We start from the raw sequence: 13,458 nt of genomic DNA, 5'->3' as shown, positions 1-13,458 counted from the left end.
AAACAAACATACAGTCAATAATACAGTAGAAAAAAAGTATATATACAGTGTGTGCAAATGGGGTGAGATAAGGGAGGTAAGGCGAATAATTAGGCAATGGTGGGGAAGTTATTACAATATACCAATTAAATACTGGAGTGAATAGATGTGCAGAAGATGAATGTGCAAGTAGAGAATCCCAGACAAACATTCAGTCACACAAACAAATCTATGTGTAATACCGTCAAAGAGTACCGATAGCATCCACTTGTGACTCTCTAGAACAACGTGATGGTGGAGAACTATCCCCAAATGTACCCTCTGTTTGCAGACAACCTGTTTTGCTGTCACTGTTATTGGTTTTATGAAGACCTTAACACTGAGAAGGATGTTAAGCCGAAACGACAGACGCTATGGTATCCATGATGCAGTAAAAATAATTTAACAAAAGTAAGCTTTAAGCAAAATATTTCTCAGTGCGGCACCCATTACATATTTGCTTGTCCAGATTCACTGTTACTGGCATTGAATACATCTGTCCAGAACAGTACACTGTGTGGACCAAGGGGGCCAAGTAAGGATGCCAAAGGCACCAAGTAAGGAAATTTGGACAGAGGTATGCATTTGGCGACTATGTATTTACATTTCTGTCATGGTTTGTGGTTCAGGAATAGCCCAATCACCCATTACCTCAACGCTTACTGTTACATTCCCTTCCAGATGATGACAATTGCCAAATATCTCAGTCGAGGAGGAAGCTGTGATTATGGACTCAGCATTGGAAAGAACATGTTGCCACCCCACCCTGGTGGTCCAGGAATTATCCATCACATTCTGTTCTTCCTCACATTCTAGCCCATTCTTCTCTCATTGTCTGTGCCCCCCCTGTGTTCCTTCAGTAGATCTGCTAAACAAAAAATATTCTTGAAGACGTCAACAGCCGTAAAGGACAATAGGAGTTTCCACAGGACGAGGACTGGGGTTCGGGGGAAGCCCTTTATCACAAACAACTAAGCTGTGAAATAAAGGTGACTGGCTTCACTCAGCGTGTGGGATTCTTATCTCCTGTCAGACTGTTGACATCATGCCAGTTCATGTAGCCCTAGTGAACCCCCTGAGAAACCTTCTGGACTTTACCTTGATGTATTGTTTTCCACTTGGTTGTGCAATACTTTCATTATTACAGATTATACAACAGGTGGCTGACGTGGGTCTAATCCTGAATGCTGATTGGTTAAAACCCCATTCCAGCTGGTGCCTATTCCAGTATTACCACAGGGTAATTCTATGATGTTAAAATGTAAATTTACTATTTTCCGTCTGACTGCGCAATCCACTGTCTCATCAGCCCAGCCAAGCAATTTATAAATTTAATCTCAACTATAAAAAGCATCTTGATATGTCCTGGAGGTTTCAGGTTTTAGCTTGTGTCTGGGGCCACCTTGGGCCCACTCTTTAACTCTGCGCCTCTGGGTGAGTAAAAACATGATTCATTGTGGTAGATATAGACAAGGAAAATAATATCCACAATGTATGACAAATCTTTACTTGTTGCAAGGTGTGGTCCTCTTTCACCATCATCCGGTAGCTTTGGCTATGGGATTTCCCAGGCAACAGAAGCAACTCATCTAGCACTATGTGCAAAGCCCTGCTCATGTAAACTGGTTTAGTGCCGCCATCTTGTGGTATCTTTGTGTGCATCACAAAGGGATTTTAAAATAAGGAAAATGAGCCATTGAAAGGTGGACCTTGCATTAAGGATCAACTTAGAGGCAACAAAACATTTAGAGAGGAACTTTATTGAAAATATGAGAAATTGTAAAGTCAGCATTGCTGCCCATATTCCTTATCAAAACTACAACACATTTGCATATACAAAAAGCCTGTTGTCATCTTGCATATATGCTTTTGAAAAAGGCACTACGGAGATATCATAACCCTTGCCATGTCAGCCATTTTCAAACATATTCTCCTGTTAACTGCACATAGATAATGAAATGAGTCATATTGACTTTATAAATAAATGCATTATCATTCTCGTAAATGTTCCTTTCATGTGAATGGCAGAAAGCTGTTGCATATTTTTTTTAATCAAACCTTTATTTATCCAGGAAATCCATTGGAAACATCAGGGAATGGAGGCCCATGCAGTCGCAAAGGCTTTCTGTCATATGTTGGCCTCTGGATAAACATGGTCATTCATTCAGTGTAAAATGGTCCTCTTTTTAAAAACAGTTTGTGTATCTTGCTGTGTCTTTCTCTCTAGCGTGTAGGGCCGCCCCCTCTCCTACATTCATGCATTCTGTAGGCACACATGTAAAATATCCCTGGAACACAGAGCACGTACAGGTTAATGGACAATGGACATTGCATCAGAATCCAGCTGTAGACATACCCTCCCCTTCAGCCACTATCCCTCAATCAGGTCTGATGGATCCAGATAGGCGTCAGCAATATGATGCAGCCAGGCTCCCCTAAACCATTGGAAGGCTATGGAAAAACCATCACCATATTGCTTTTAACAATCTGGTCTCTTCAGATCTGCTAACACTGGGAGACTTGAGGGTTGATTGTTTTTGGACTGGGTTGGTTGAGTACTGTGATTGATCCTGTGTGTCAGTTCTTACCTGCAAAGAAGGTCATGAGCAGTGCCACCCAGCCCAATATGTAAGACCAAGAGAAACGCCAGTCACCGAAGCGCTTGCCCAGGAAGTTCACTGTCACACCCGTGTAGATGGCCATCGCCAGCAGAACAAATAAAGCTGGGAGAAGGAAGGGGGATATAAGAGGTGAAAATACTGCACAAAACTAGTGTGTGTGTGTGTGTGTGTGTGTGTGTGTGTGTGTGTGTGTGTGTGTGTGTGTGTGTGTGTGTGTGTGTGTGTGTGTGTGTGTGTGTGTGTGTGTGTGTGTGTGTGTGTGTGTGTGTGTGTGTGTGTGTGTGTGTGTGTGTGTGTGTGTGATGAGACTCACTGGAGATGAAAAACATGATCCCTGCAGCGAAGGAGCGGTTGAACCTCTCGAAGGTGGAGAAGTGGGCAAAGGAGAGGATGCCCGCAATGATGCCCGCGAAGCACGACATCCCGGACAGGATCATTAAGGCCCGGGTGGCATTCCAGTACGCTAGAGGGCAACAGTGAGAGAGGTGTGCAGGGTGACAAAACAGAGGCCTTTGTCAAATGCATTCCTTCTTCCAGCCAAGAGTGAAAATGAATGGTATTGTAGTGCCATGCCCAGACACTAGGTGGTACCCTTTTGTAACATTTCTCCTCATTTTCAAGTCAACATTTGAACATTTAGCACACTCTCTTATCCAGAGCAACTAGGTTTAAGTGCCTTGCTCACAGGCACATCAACAGATTTTTCACCTAGTGGCTCAGGGATTTTAACCAGCAACATTTTGATTACTGGCCCGACATTCTCAGCAACAGGTCTCTATCCTGAACTAAAGCAACCATTTATTACGTTTCTGCCAGTGAATGGATGCAGTAAATATAAGACCTTCCCTTCCATCAGACCAAGTCAGACGGTTAACATATCTAATTTAAATCAAGTGGTCATTGCTATCCCTCTGTATATAATCTATATCCTTCCATCCCCTGACCCCTCCATGGTGTGTGGTCTCACCGATGCTGTCCGTCTGCATGTAACATTTGCCCGACATGCAGTACCTCCACAGGCCCTGGTGGGCGAAGCTGCCTGACAGGCGGTACTGCATCCAGTAGTCTGTTGCCATTGAGACCACCAGTAGGATGTTCCCCACCATGGCACAGAATAGGCCCCCGCCCATGAAGCTATGCATCCTGAGAGATGCTGCTGTGGCTGCTGCGTGGTACCTGATACTGGATAAACACACCTGGATTATATGACAGATGGACACTCAGTTTGCAATGGTCACCTCATAGCTCCTGATATTGGGGAGGAGATGAGGGAGTTAGACACACCTGTACTGATACTGGGGAGGAGATGGGGGAGTTAGACACACCTGTACTGATACTGGGGAGGAGATGGGGGAGTTAGACACACCTGTACTGATACTGGGGAGGAGATGAGGGAGTTAGACACACCTGTACTGATACTGGGGAGGAGATGAGGGAGTTAGACACACCTGTACTGATACTGGGGAGGAGATGAGGGAGTTAGACACACCTGTACTGATACTGGGGAGGAGATGAGGGAGTTAGACACACCTGTACTGATACTGGGGAGGAGATGAGGGAGTTAGACACACCTGTACTGATACTGGGGAGGAGATGAGGGAGTTAGACACACCTGTACTGATACTGGGGAGGAGATGAGGGAGTTAGACACACCTGTACTGATACTGGGGAGGAGATGAGAGAGTTAGACACACCTGTACTGATACTGGGGAGGAGATGAGGGAGTTAGACACACCTGTGCTGATACTGGGGAGGAGATGAGGGAGTTAGACACACCTGTACTGATACTGGGGAGGAGATGAGGGAGTTAGACACACCTGTACTGATACTGGGGAGGAGATGAGGGAGTTAGACACACCTGTACTGATACTGGGGAGGAGATGAGGGAGTTAGACACACCTGTACTGATACTGGGGAGGAGATGAGGGAGTTAGACACACCTGTACTGATACTGGGGAGGAGATGAGGGAGTTAGACACACCTGTACTGATACTGGGGAGGAGATGAGGGAGTTAGACACACCTGTACTGATACTGGGGATGAGATGAGGGAGTTAGACACACCTGTACTGATACTGGGGAGGAGATGAGGGAGTTAGACACACCTGTACTGATACTGGGGAGGAGATGAGGGAGTTAGACACACCTGTACTGATACTGGGGAGGAGATGAGGGAGTTAGACACACCTGTACTGATACTGGGGAGGAGATGTGGGAGTTAGACACACCTGTACTGATACTGGGGAGGAGATGTGGGAGTTAGACACACCTGTACTGATACTTTGAGGGAGTTAGACACACCTGTACTGAAACTGGGGAGGAGATGATTCCACCTGTATTGTAATAATAAGTAATAATATAAACTGGGGATGAGATTTAGACACACCTGTACTTTTGTGGGAGTTAGACACACCTGTACTGATACTGGGGAGGAGATGTGGGAGTTAGACACACCTGTACTGAAACTGGGGAGGAGATGTGGGAGTTAGAAACCTGTATCTGTATGATATGATCTTTATAGCACACACTCATTATTCCATGCTATTGTCATGACGTTGGCCTGGGGGGTAGGTTTTTGACAGTCAAAAATACCCCCCCCCCTTTTTCCTCTCTCTACCCTACTGAGGTTACAATTGCAAAACCCTTGAATAACATAGAGATTCTGGGAACATCAGAAGGTGGGGGGAAATTAACTATATTCTGGTAATCCAACAAATGGAACATATTAATGAATATGATGTCAGTTCGGTTGTCATCTGAGACATTCTCATCAATGATAAGATGACATAAACTAAACAGTGGAAAGTCTACACATCAGAGTTATCGGATTCACATGGAATTGTTGTTCAATTTAAATGTTTGAATATGAAATGTGAGATTTGGGTTTTCATAAAATAGGGCTCTGCTCAATCAGTGGCCCACCCCTGTGAAGGGACATGGGCTATAAAACTTTTCAAGCACGCCCTCCTCTCCCTTCCTATATAAGCCCTTGACGACAATATAACCTCCTGTTCTGAGGACATGAGGACGACGGTCCGATGTCAGAATGGTTCAGATAATAACTACAGAACGAAGCTAACATCAGCGTGAGCTTTGGTTGCGAATGGTATGAACTTTGAACTCTTATTCACTACAGAAGTGATACCTCCTAGCCGTTGAGTTAGCAACAGCAGATACAAACGTGGGCTAGGAAGGAACAGACAGAGTATCCCGTCTATCACCCAACGACGTTACTACAACGTATCCAAATGACAACCAGAGACTATCTTCAAAGGACTCTTGGGCAACACGGCCTCCCATCTACCACCAACCTACCGAAGCGCAGCTCAGAGTAAATATTTATTGTATTTTCCTTTTCCAAATGGGTGGTAATTTAGAATGTATAAGATATTGTATTTACGATAGCACAGCTTCTTCCCATTTTTCCTCAGTCTTCCCGCTCTTTCACTCAAACCCAGACCCTTTTCTTTTGTGTAACAAGCTGTCATATCTATTCTGCCCGCTAGGGACGTTTTCCTTTATGACGTCATTTGTAATAAAGTTATGATTTAATTATGTGTATGTGTAATTCTGTGTGATTAGTTAGGTATTTAGTAAATAAATAATTAAACGCAATTTTGCATAGCTGATTCAACTTGTGAGCCAGGGTTCGTGCAGATAACAAAGAATTTACCACTTTCAGATGAGACTGAATTAAGATGACGATTAATATTGACTGCTATTGAAGTAAAATATTACTAGGTCTTTAAGAGTTTATTCGGAAGATAATAGCTCTATAAATATTATTTTGTGGTGCCCGACTCTCTAGTTAATTAAATTTACATGATTAGCTCAATCAGGTAATATTAATTACGGAGAAATTATTTTATAGAATAGCATGTCATATCACTTAATCCGGCATAGCCAAAGACAAAACACTGTGATGCAGACTTCAATAGAAACATGAATAAGTTTAGTACTTGTCCTGACACTGGGGAAAAGTGTGACATGGTGACAGTGGACAACAAAATCGAAAAGACAAAGTACAAATCGCTGAGTGTCAATGATCTCAAATCATATACAGTACCAGTCAAAAGTTTGGGCACAACTACTCATTGCAGGGTTTTTATTAATTTTTACTATTTTCTACATTGTAGAAAAATTGTGAATACATCAAAACTATGAAATAACACATATGGAATCATGTAGTAACCAAAAAAGTGTTAAACCAATCTAAATATATTTTAGATTCTTCAAAGTAGCTACCCTTGTCTTGATGACAGCTTTGCACACGCTTGGCATTCTCTCAACCAACTTCACCTGGAATTCACCTGGAATATCCAACAGTCTTGAAGGAGTTCCCAAATATGCTGAGTACTTGTTGGCTGCTTTTAATTCACTCTGCAGTCCAACTCATCCCAAACCATCTCAATTGGATTGAGGTTGGGTTATTGTGGAGGCCAGGTAATCTGATGCAGCACTCCATCACTCTCCTTCCTGGTCAAATAGCCCTTACACAGCCTGGAGGTGTTTTGTCATTGTTCTGTTGAAAACAAATGATATTCCCATTAAGCGCAAACCAGATTGGATGGCGTATCGCTGCAGAATGCTGTGGTAGCCATGCTGGTTAAGTGTGCCTTGAATTCTAAATAAATCACAGACAGCGTCACCTTCAAAGTACCCCCACACCATCACACCTCCTCCTCCATGCTTCACGGTGGGAACCACACATCCTCCGTTCACCTACTCTTCGTCTCATAAAGTAACAGGGCGGTTGGAACCAAAGATTTCAGATTTTAACTCATCAGACCAAAAGGACAGATTTCCACTGGTCTAATGTCCATTGCTCGTATTTCTTGGCCCACGCAAGTCTCTTCTTCTTATCAGTGTCCTTTAGGAATGGTTTCCTTGCAGAAATTTGACCATGAAGGCCTGTTCTCAACAGTTGATGTTGAGATGTGTCTGTTACTTGAACTCTGTGAAGCATTTATTTAGGCTGCAATTTCTAAGGTTGGTAAATCTAATTAACTTATCCTCTGCAGCAGAGGTAACTCTGGGTCTTCCTTTCCTGTGTCGGTCCTCATGAGAGCCAGTTTCGTCATAGGTATTGATGGTTGTTGCGACTGCACTTGAATAAACTTTAAAAGTTCTTGAAATGTAATGATGCACTGTCATTTTTTCTTTGCTTATTTGAGCTGTTCTTGCCATAATATGAACTTGGTATTTTACCAAATAGGGATATCTTCTCTGTACCACCCCTACCTTGTCACAACACAACTGATAAGAAGGAAATAAATTCCACAAATTAACTTTTAACAAAGCAACCTGTCAATGTAAATGCATTCCAGGTGACTACCTCATGACGCAAGTTGAAAGAAAGCCAAAGCTGTCATCAAGGCAAAGGGTGGCTACTTTGAAGAATCTCAAATATAACATATATTTTTATTTGTTTCACACTTTTTTGGTTACTACATGATTCCATATGTGTTATTTCATAGTTTTGATGTCTTCAGAAAAGCCCTTGAATGAATAGGTGTGTCCAAACTGTAAATTACAGAGCTGATATTGAGGATCAGTTGTGCTCACTCATTATAACTACTTTATATGATGCTATGGCAAACACAATAAATGAGAAACAACCAAAGCTTGACAGCTAAATCAAAGCTTGACGACTAGAATCAAAGCTTGACGACTGTCACGCCTTGGTCTTTGTATTTTGTGTTTTCGTTATATATTTGGTCAGGCCAGAAAGTAGCAGAGTCAGGAGTCAGACCTGAGCCTACTCTCCCTGTTAATTGTGAGGAGCAGCGATATAAGGACTTCTGGTCTTGGGAGGAGATATTAGACGGAAAAGGACCCTGGGCTCAGCCTGGAGAATATCGGAACTAGAGGCGGCTAAAGCAGAGAGGCGCTGGTATGAGGAGGCAGCACAGCGACTCGGATGGAAGCCCGAAAAGCAGCCCAAAAAAATTATTGGGGAGGGGGCTTAAAGGGGGTATGGCTATGCCAGGTAGGAGACCTGCGCAAACTCCCTGTGCTTACCGGTGGGCTAGAGAGACCGGGCAGACACTGTGTTATGCTATGGAGTGCACGGTGTTTCCAGTGCGGGTGCATAGCCCAGTGCGGTTCATACCAGCCCTTCGTATTGGCCGGGCTAGAGTGGGCATCGAGCCAGGTAAGGTTGGGCAGGCTCGGTGCTCAAGAGCTCCAGTGCGCCTGCACGGTCTGGTCTATCCAGAGCCACCTCCACACACCAGTCCTCCGGTAGCAGCTCCCTGCACCAGGCTTCCTGTGTGTGTCCTCGCTCCAGTATCACCAGTTCCAGCACCACGCACCAGGCCTTCAGTGCGCCTCGCCTGTTCCGCACAGCCAGAGCCTTCCTTCCCTCCTGCGCTGTCGGAGTCTCCTGTCTGTTCAGCGCTATCAGAGCCTTCCTTCCCTCCTGCGCTGTCGGAGTCTCCCGCCTGTTCAGCGCTATCAGAGCCTTCCTCCTCTACAGCGCTGCCGGAGCCTCCTGCCTGTTTGGAGCAGCCTGAGCTGCCAGTCTGCAGGGAGCTGTCAGTCTGCAAGGTGCTGTCAGTCTGCATGAAGCAACCAGAGCTGTCAGTCTGCATGAAGCAGCCAGAGCTGTCAGTCTGCAAAGAGCTGCCAGTCTGCAAGGAGCTGTCAGTCTGCAAGGAGCTGTCAGTCTGCAAGGAGCTGCCAGTCTGCAGGGTGCTGTCAGACTGCATGGAGCAGTCAGAGCTGTCAGTCTGTATGAAGCAGCCAGAGCTGTCAGCCTGCATAAAGCAGCCAGAGCTGCCAGTCTGCAAAGAGCTGCCAGTCTGCAAGGAGTTGTCAGTCTGCAAGGAGCTGCCAGTCTGCAGGGTGCTGTCAGCCTGCATGGAGCAGTCAGAGCTGTCAGTTTGCAAGGAGCTGTCAGCCTACATAGAGCAGCTAGATCCGCCAGTCAGCCATGATCTTCTAGATCTGCCAGTCAACCAGATTCTTCCAGATCTGCCAGTCAACCAGTCTCTTCCAGATCTGCCAGTCTGCATAGAGCAGCTAGAGCTGCCAGTCAGCCATGATCTTCCAGATCTGCCAGTCAACCAGATTCTACCAGATCTGCCAGTCAACCAGAATCTTCCAGATCCGCCAGCCAGCCAGGATCTACCAGAGCCTACTACCTACCTGAGCTTCATCTCAGTACTGGGCTTCCTCTCAGTCCCGGGCTGCCCCTCAGTCCCGGGCTGCCCCTCAGTCCCGTGCTGCCCCTCAGTTCCGGGCTGCCCCTCAGTTCTGGGCTGCCCCTCAGTCTCGAGCTGCCCCTCAGTCCCGAGCTGTATATTGTATTTTCGTAGTGGGGTTTGTAGTATTTGGGATTGCGGCTGAGTAGGGGTGTTGTATAGACTTGGCTGCCTGAGGCGGTTCTCAATCAGAGTGAGGTGATTCTCGTTGTCTCTGAATGGGAACCGTTTTTAGGTAGCCGGGGTTTCACTGTGTATTTCGTGGGTGATTGTTCCCGTCTCTGTGTAGTTTCACCATATAGGCTGTAATTAGGTTTTGTTGTTTTGTATTTTGTATAGTTATTTCATGTGTCACTTTTTCCATTAAAGTCATGAGTAACCACCACACTGCATTTCGGTCCGACTCTCTTTCGACAAATGAAGAACGACGTTACAACGACGAGAATCAAAGCTTGACGACTAAAGACATGCTAAGTGAATATTACCTAATTTGAGCAATTTTCATTTTGTATGTACAGTTGAAGTCGGAGGTTTACATACACCTTAGCCAAATACATTTAAACTCAGTTTTTCACAATTCCTGACATTTAATCCTAGTAAATATTCCATGTCTTAGGTCAGTTAGAATCACCACTTTATTTTAAGAATGTGAAATGTCAGAATAGTAGTAGAGAGTGTAATGAATTTCCTCCTCTTCTTCCGAAGAGGAGAGGCGAAACGGATCAGAGGACCAATACATTTAAATTTACATTTAAGTCATTTAGCAGACGCTCTTATCCAGAGCGACTTACAAATTGGTGCATTCACCTTATGACATCCAGTGGAACAGCCACTTTACAATAGTGCATCTAAATCTTTTAAGAGGGGGGTGAGAAGGATTACTTTATCCTATCCTAGGTATTCCTTAAAGAGGTGGGGTTTCAGGTGTCTCCGGAAGGTGGTGATTGACTCCGCTGTCCTGGCGTCGTGAGGGAGTGTGTTCCACCATTGGGGAGCCAGAGCAGCGAACAGTTTTGACTGGGCTGAGCGGGAACTGTACTTCCTCAGTGGTAGGGAGGCGAGCAGGCCAGAGGTGGATGAACGCAGTGCCCTTGTTTGGGTGTAGGGCCTGATCAGAGCCTGGAGGTACTGAGGTGCCGTTCCCCTCACAGCTCCGTAGGCAAGCACCATGGTCTTGTAGCGGATGCGAGCTTCAACTGGAAGCCAGTGGAGAGAGCGGAGGAGCGGGGTGACGTGAGAGAACTTGGGAAGGTTGAACACCAGACGGGCTGCGGCGTTCAATACGCGGCGTGGTAATTGTCCATGGTTCTTTTTAATGCTTTAAGGTACACATGAACAACTGACTACAAAAAAACAAGAAATGTGAAAACTCAAAACAGTCCTATCTGGTGCAAAGACAGAGACAGGAACAATCACCCACAAACACACAGTGAAACCCAGGCTACCTAAGTATGATTCTCAATCAGAGACAACCAATGACACCTGCCTCTGATTGAGAACCATACTAGGCCGAAACATAGAAATTCCCAAAACCTAGAAAAACAAACATAGACTGCCCACCCAACTCACGCCCTGACCATACTAACTAAATACAAAACACAGGAAATAAAGGTCAGAACGTGACAGAGAGAATTATTTATTTCAGCTTTTATTTCTTTCATCACATTCCCAGTGGGTCAGAAGTGTACATACACTCAATTAGTATTTGATAGCATTGCCTTTAAATTGTTTAACTTGGCTCAAACGTTTCGGGTAGCCTTCCACAAGCTTCCCACAATAAGTTAGGTGAATTTTGGCCCATTCCTCCTGACAGAGCTGATGTAACTGAGTCAGGTTTGTAGGCCTCCTTGCTCGCACACAGTCTTTCAGTTCTGCCCACAAATTTTCTATAGGATTGAGGTCAGGATTTTGTGATTGCCACTCCAATACCATGACTTTGTTGTTCTTAAGACATTGTGCCACAACTTTGGAAGTATGCTTGTGGTCACTGTCCATTTGGAAGAGCCATTTGCGACCAAGCTTTAACTCCCTGACTGATGTCTTGAGATGTTGATTCAATATATCTAAATAATTTTCCTACCTCATGATGCCATCTATTTTGTGAAGTGCATCAGTCCCTCCTGCAGCAAAGCACCCCACACACAACATGATGCTGCCACCCCCGTGCTTCAAGTTGGGATGGTGTTCTTCGGCTTGCAATCCTCCCCCTTTTTCCTCCTAACATAACGATGGCCATTATGGCCAAACAGTTCAATTTCTGTTTCATCAGACCAGAGGACATTTCTCCAAAAAGTATGATCTTTGTCCCAATGTGCAGTCGCAAGCCGTAGTCTGTTTTTTTATGGCGGTTTTGGAGCAGTGGCTCCCTCCTTGCTGAGCGGCCTTTCAGGTTATGTCGATATTGGCCTCGTTTTACTGTGGATATAGATACTGTTGTACCTGTTTCCTCCAGCATCTTCACAAGGTACTCCATTCGGTTTATTTTTTAATGATTATTATTATTTTTATCTGTCGGCCCCAGCCGCGAACTCAGGCTCTGTGTGTAGTTAACTGACCCTCTCTGCCCAGTCATCGCCATTTTACTTGTTGTTGTTTTAGCTGATTAGCTGTTGTTGTTTCACCCGTTGTTGTCTTAGTTAGCTCTCCAAATCAACACCTGTGATTACTTTATGCCTCGCTGTATGTCTCTCTCATATGGCAATATGACTTGTATACTGTTGTTTAGGTTAGTTATCATTGTTTTAGTTTGCAATGGAGCCCCTAGTTCCACTCATTATACCTCTGATACCTGCTTTGTCCCACCTCCCACACATGTGGTGACCTCACCCATTATAACCAGCTTATCCAGAGATGATTATCATCACTCAGTGCCTGGGCTTACCCCCGCTGTACCCGCACCCCACCATACCCCTGTCTGCACATTATGCCCTGAATCTATTCTACCACGCCCAGAAATCTGCTCCTTTTATTTTCTGTCCCCAACGCTCTCGGCGACCAGTTTTTCTAGCCTTTAGCCATACCCTCATCCTAATCCTCCTCTGTTCCTCGGGTGATGTGGAGGTAAACCCAGGCCCTTCGTGTCCCCAGGCTCCCTCATTTGTTGACTCCTGTGATTGAAAAAACCTTGTGTAGCTTCCTCCAGTAACCACGAGCACAACCGTTCCTTGATTTTAACTGGCGGCTTTATTCTGTAGTTTTAATCAGAATTATCACCTTCCGTGAGAACTATAAAGTAAATGAAAAATACAGTTAAGCACACTCTTACAACCTTCTTATCTTACGAGTGACTTATTAGCTTGGTATAACTCTGAAGTGCTTACATACATAAGCAGTTTAGCCGGAGCTATAACAGTATCAGATTAAACACATGAATAAAGGAAAAATACCTCATTGGCTGCTTATTACAGAAGGGAGGAAATCAAACTTCACACTTATTATTCCTGGCATGAATTCACACTTCATCATTAATTATTATAACGTTACCATCATAACGTACACGCTTAAACTTTTACGAACTACACCTGATGACATGAAAACTTAGCTAACACAGCGCGGGATTGCCTTCCCTCCAAAGGTGTGTTGCCACAATACTGTCCCCATTACAACAGTTGTTAG

General features: G+C 44.7%; 1 protein-coding gene and 1 long non-coding RNA gene across 2 annotated transcripts; both read right to left on the bottom strand.

Annotated features, from left to right (window-relative positions):
• Positions 1–1,884: 1,884 nt before the first annotated feature.
• Positions 1,885–3,796, bottom strand: LOC118372216 (lens fiber membrane intrinsic protein-like). Its single transcript, XM_035758010.2, has 4 exons — positions 3,607–3,796; positions 2,953–3,102; positions 2,607–2,741; positions 1,885–2,306 (listed from the first exon to the last, which is right to left on the bottom strand). The coding sequence occupies exons 1-4, from the start codon at positions 3,779–3,781 to the stop codon at positions 2,242–2,244; spliced, it is 525 nt and encodes a 174-aa protein (XP_035613903.1). The 5' UTR covers positions 3,782–3,796; the 3' UTR covers positions 1,885–2,241.
• A 200-nt stretch (positions 3,797–3,996) lies between these two features.
• On the bottom strand, positions 3,997–4,824 carry LOC127910119 (uncharacterized). The gene is made up of 3 exons (XR_008073975.1): positions 4,703–4,824; positions 4,416–4,661; positions 3,997–4,292 (listed from the first exon to the last, which is right to left on the bottom strand). It is a non-coding gene; the product is annotated as an uncharacterized LOC127910119 (long non-coding RNA).
• Between the last annotated feature and the right edge of the window lie 8,634 nt (positions 4,825–13,458).

Source organism: Oncorhynchus keta, chromosome 20, assembly GCF_023373465.1.
Source record: "Oncorhynchus keta strain PuntledgeMale-10-30-2019 chromosome 20, Oket_V2, whole genome shotgun sequence".
NCBI classification, from domain to species: domain Eukaryota; kingdom Metazoa; phylum Chordata; class Actinopteri; order Salmoniformes; family Salmonidae; genus Oncorhynchus; species Oncorhynchus keta.
Note: the sequence above shows the minus strand (reverse complement) of the source record. Positions and strands in the feature narration are given on the sequence as shown.

Bases quoted from the DNA above. Each gene is read 5' to 3' on its own strand.
- LOC118372216 (XM_035758010.2), bottom strand. From the start codon at position 3,781: ATGCATAGCTTCATGGGCGGGGGCCTATTCTGTGCCATGGTGGGGAAC. The intron at 3,103-3,606 runs GTGAGACCACAC...GTTGCCCTCTAG, and splicing joins CATGCAGACGGACAGCATCG to CGTACTGGAATGCCACCCGG. The intron at 2,307-2,606 runs GTAAGAACTGAC...TCTGTGTTCCAG, and splicing joins GCTCATGACCTTCTTTGCAG to GGATATTTTACATGTGTGCC.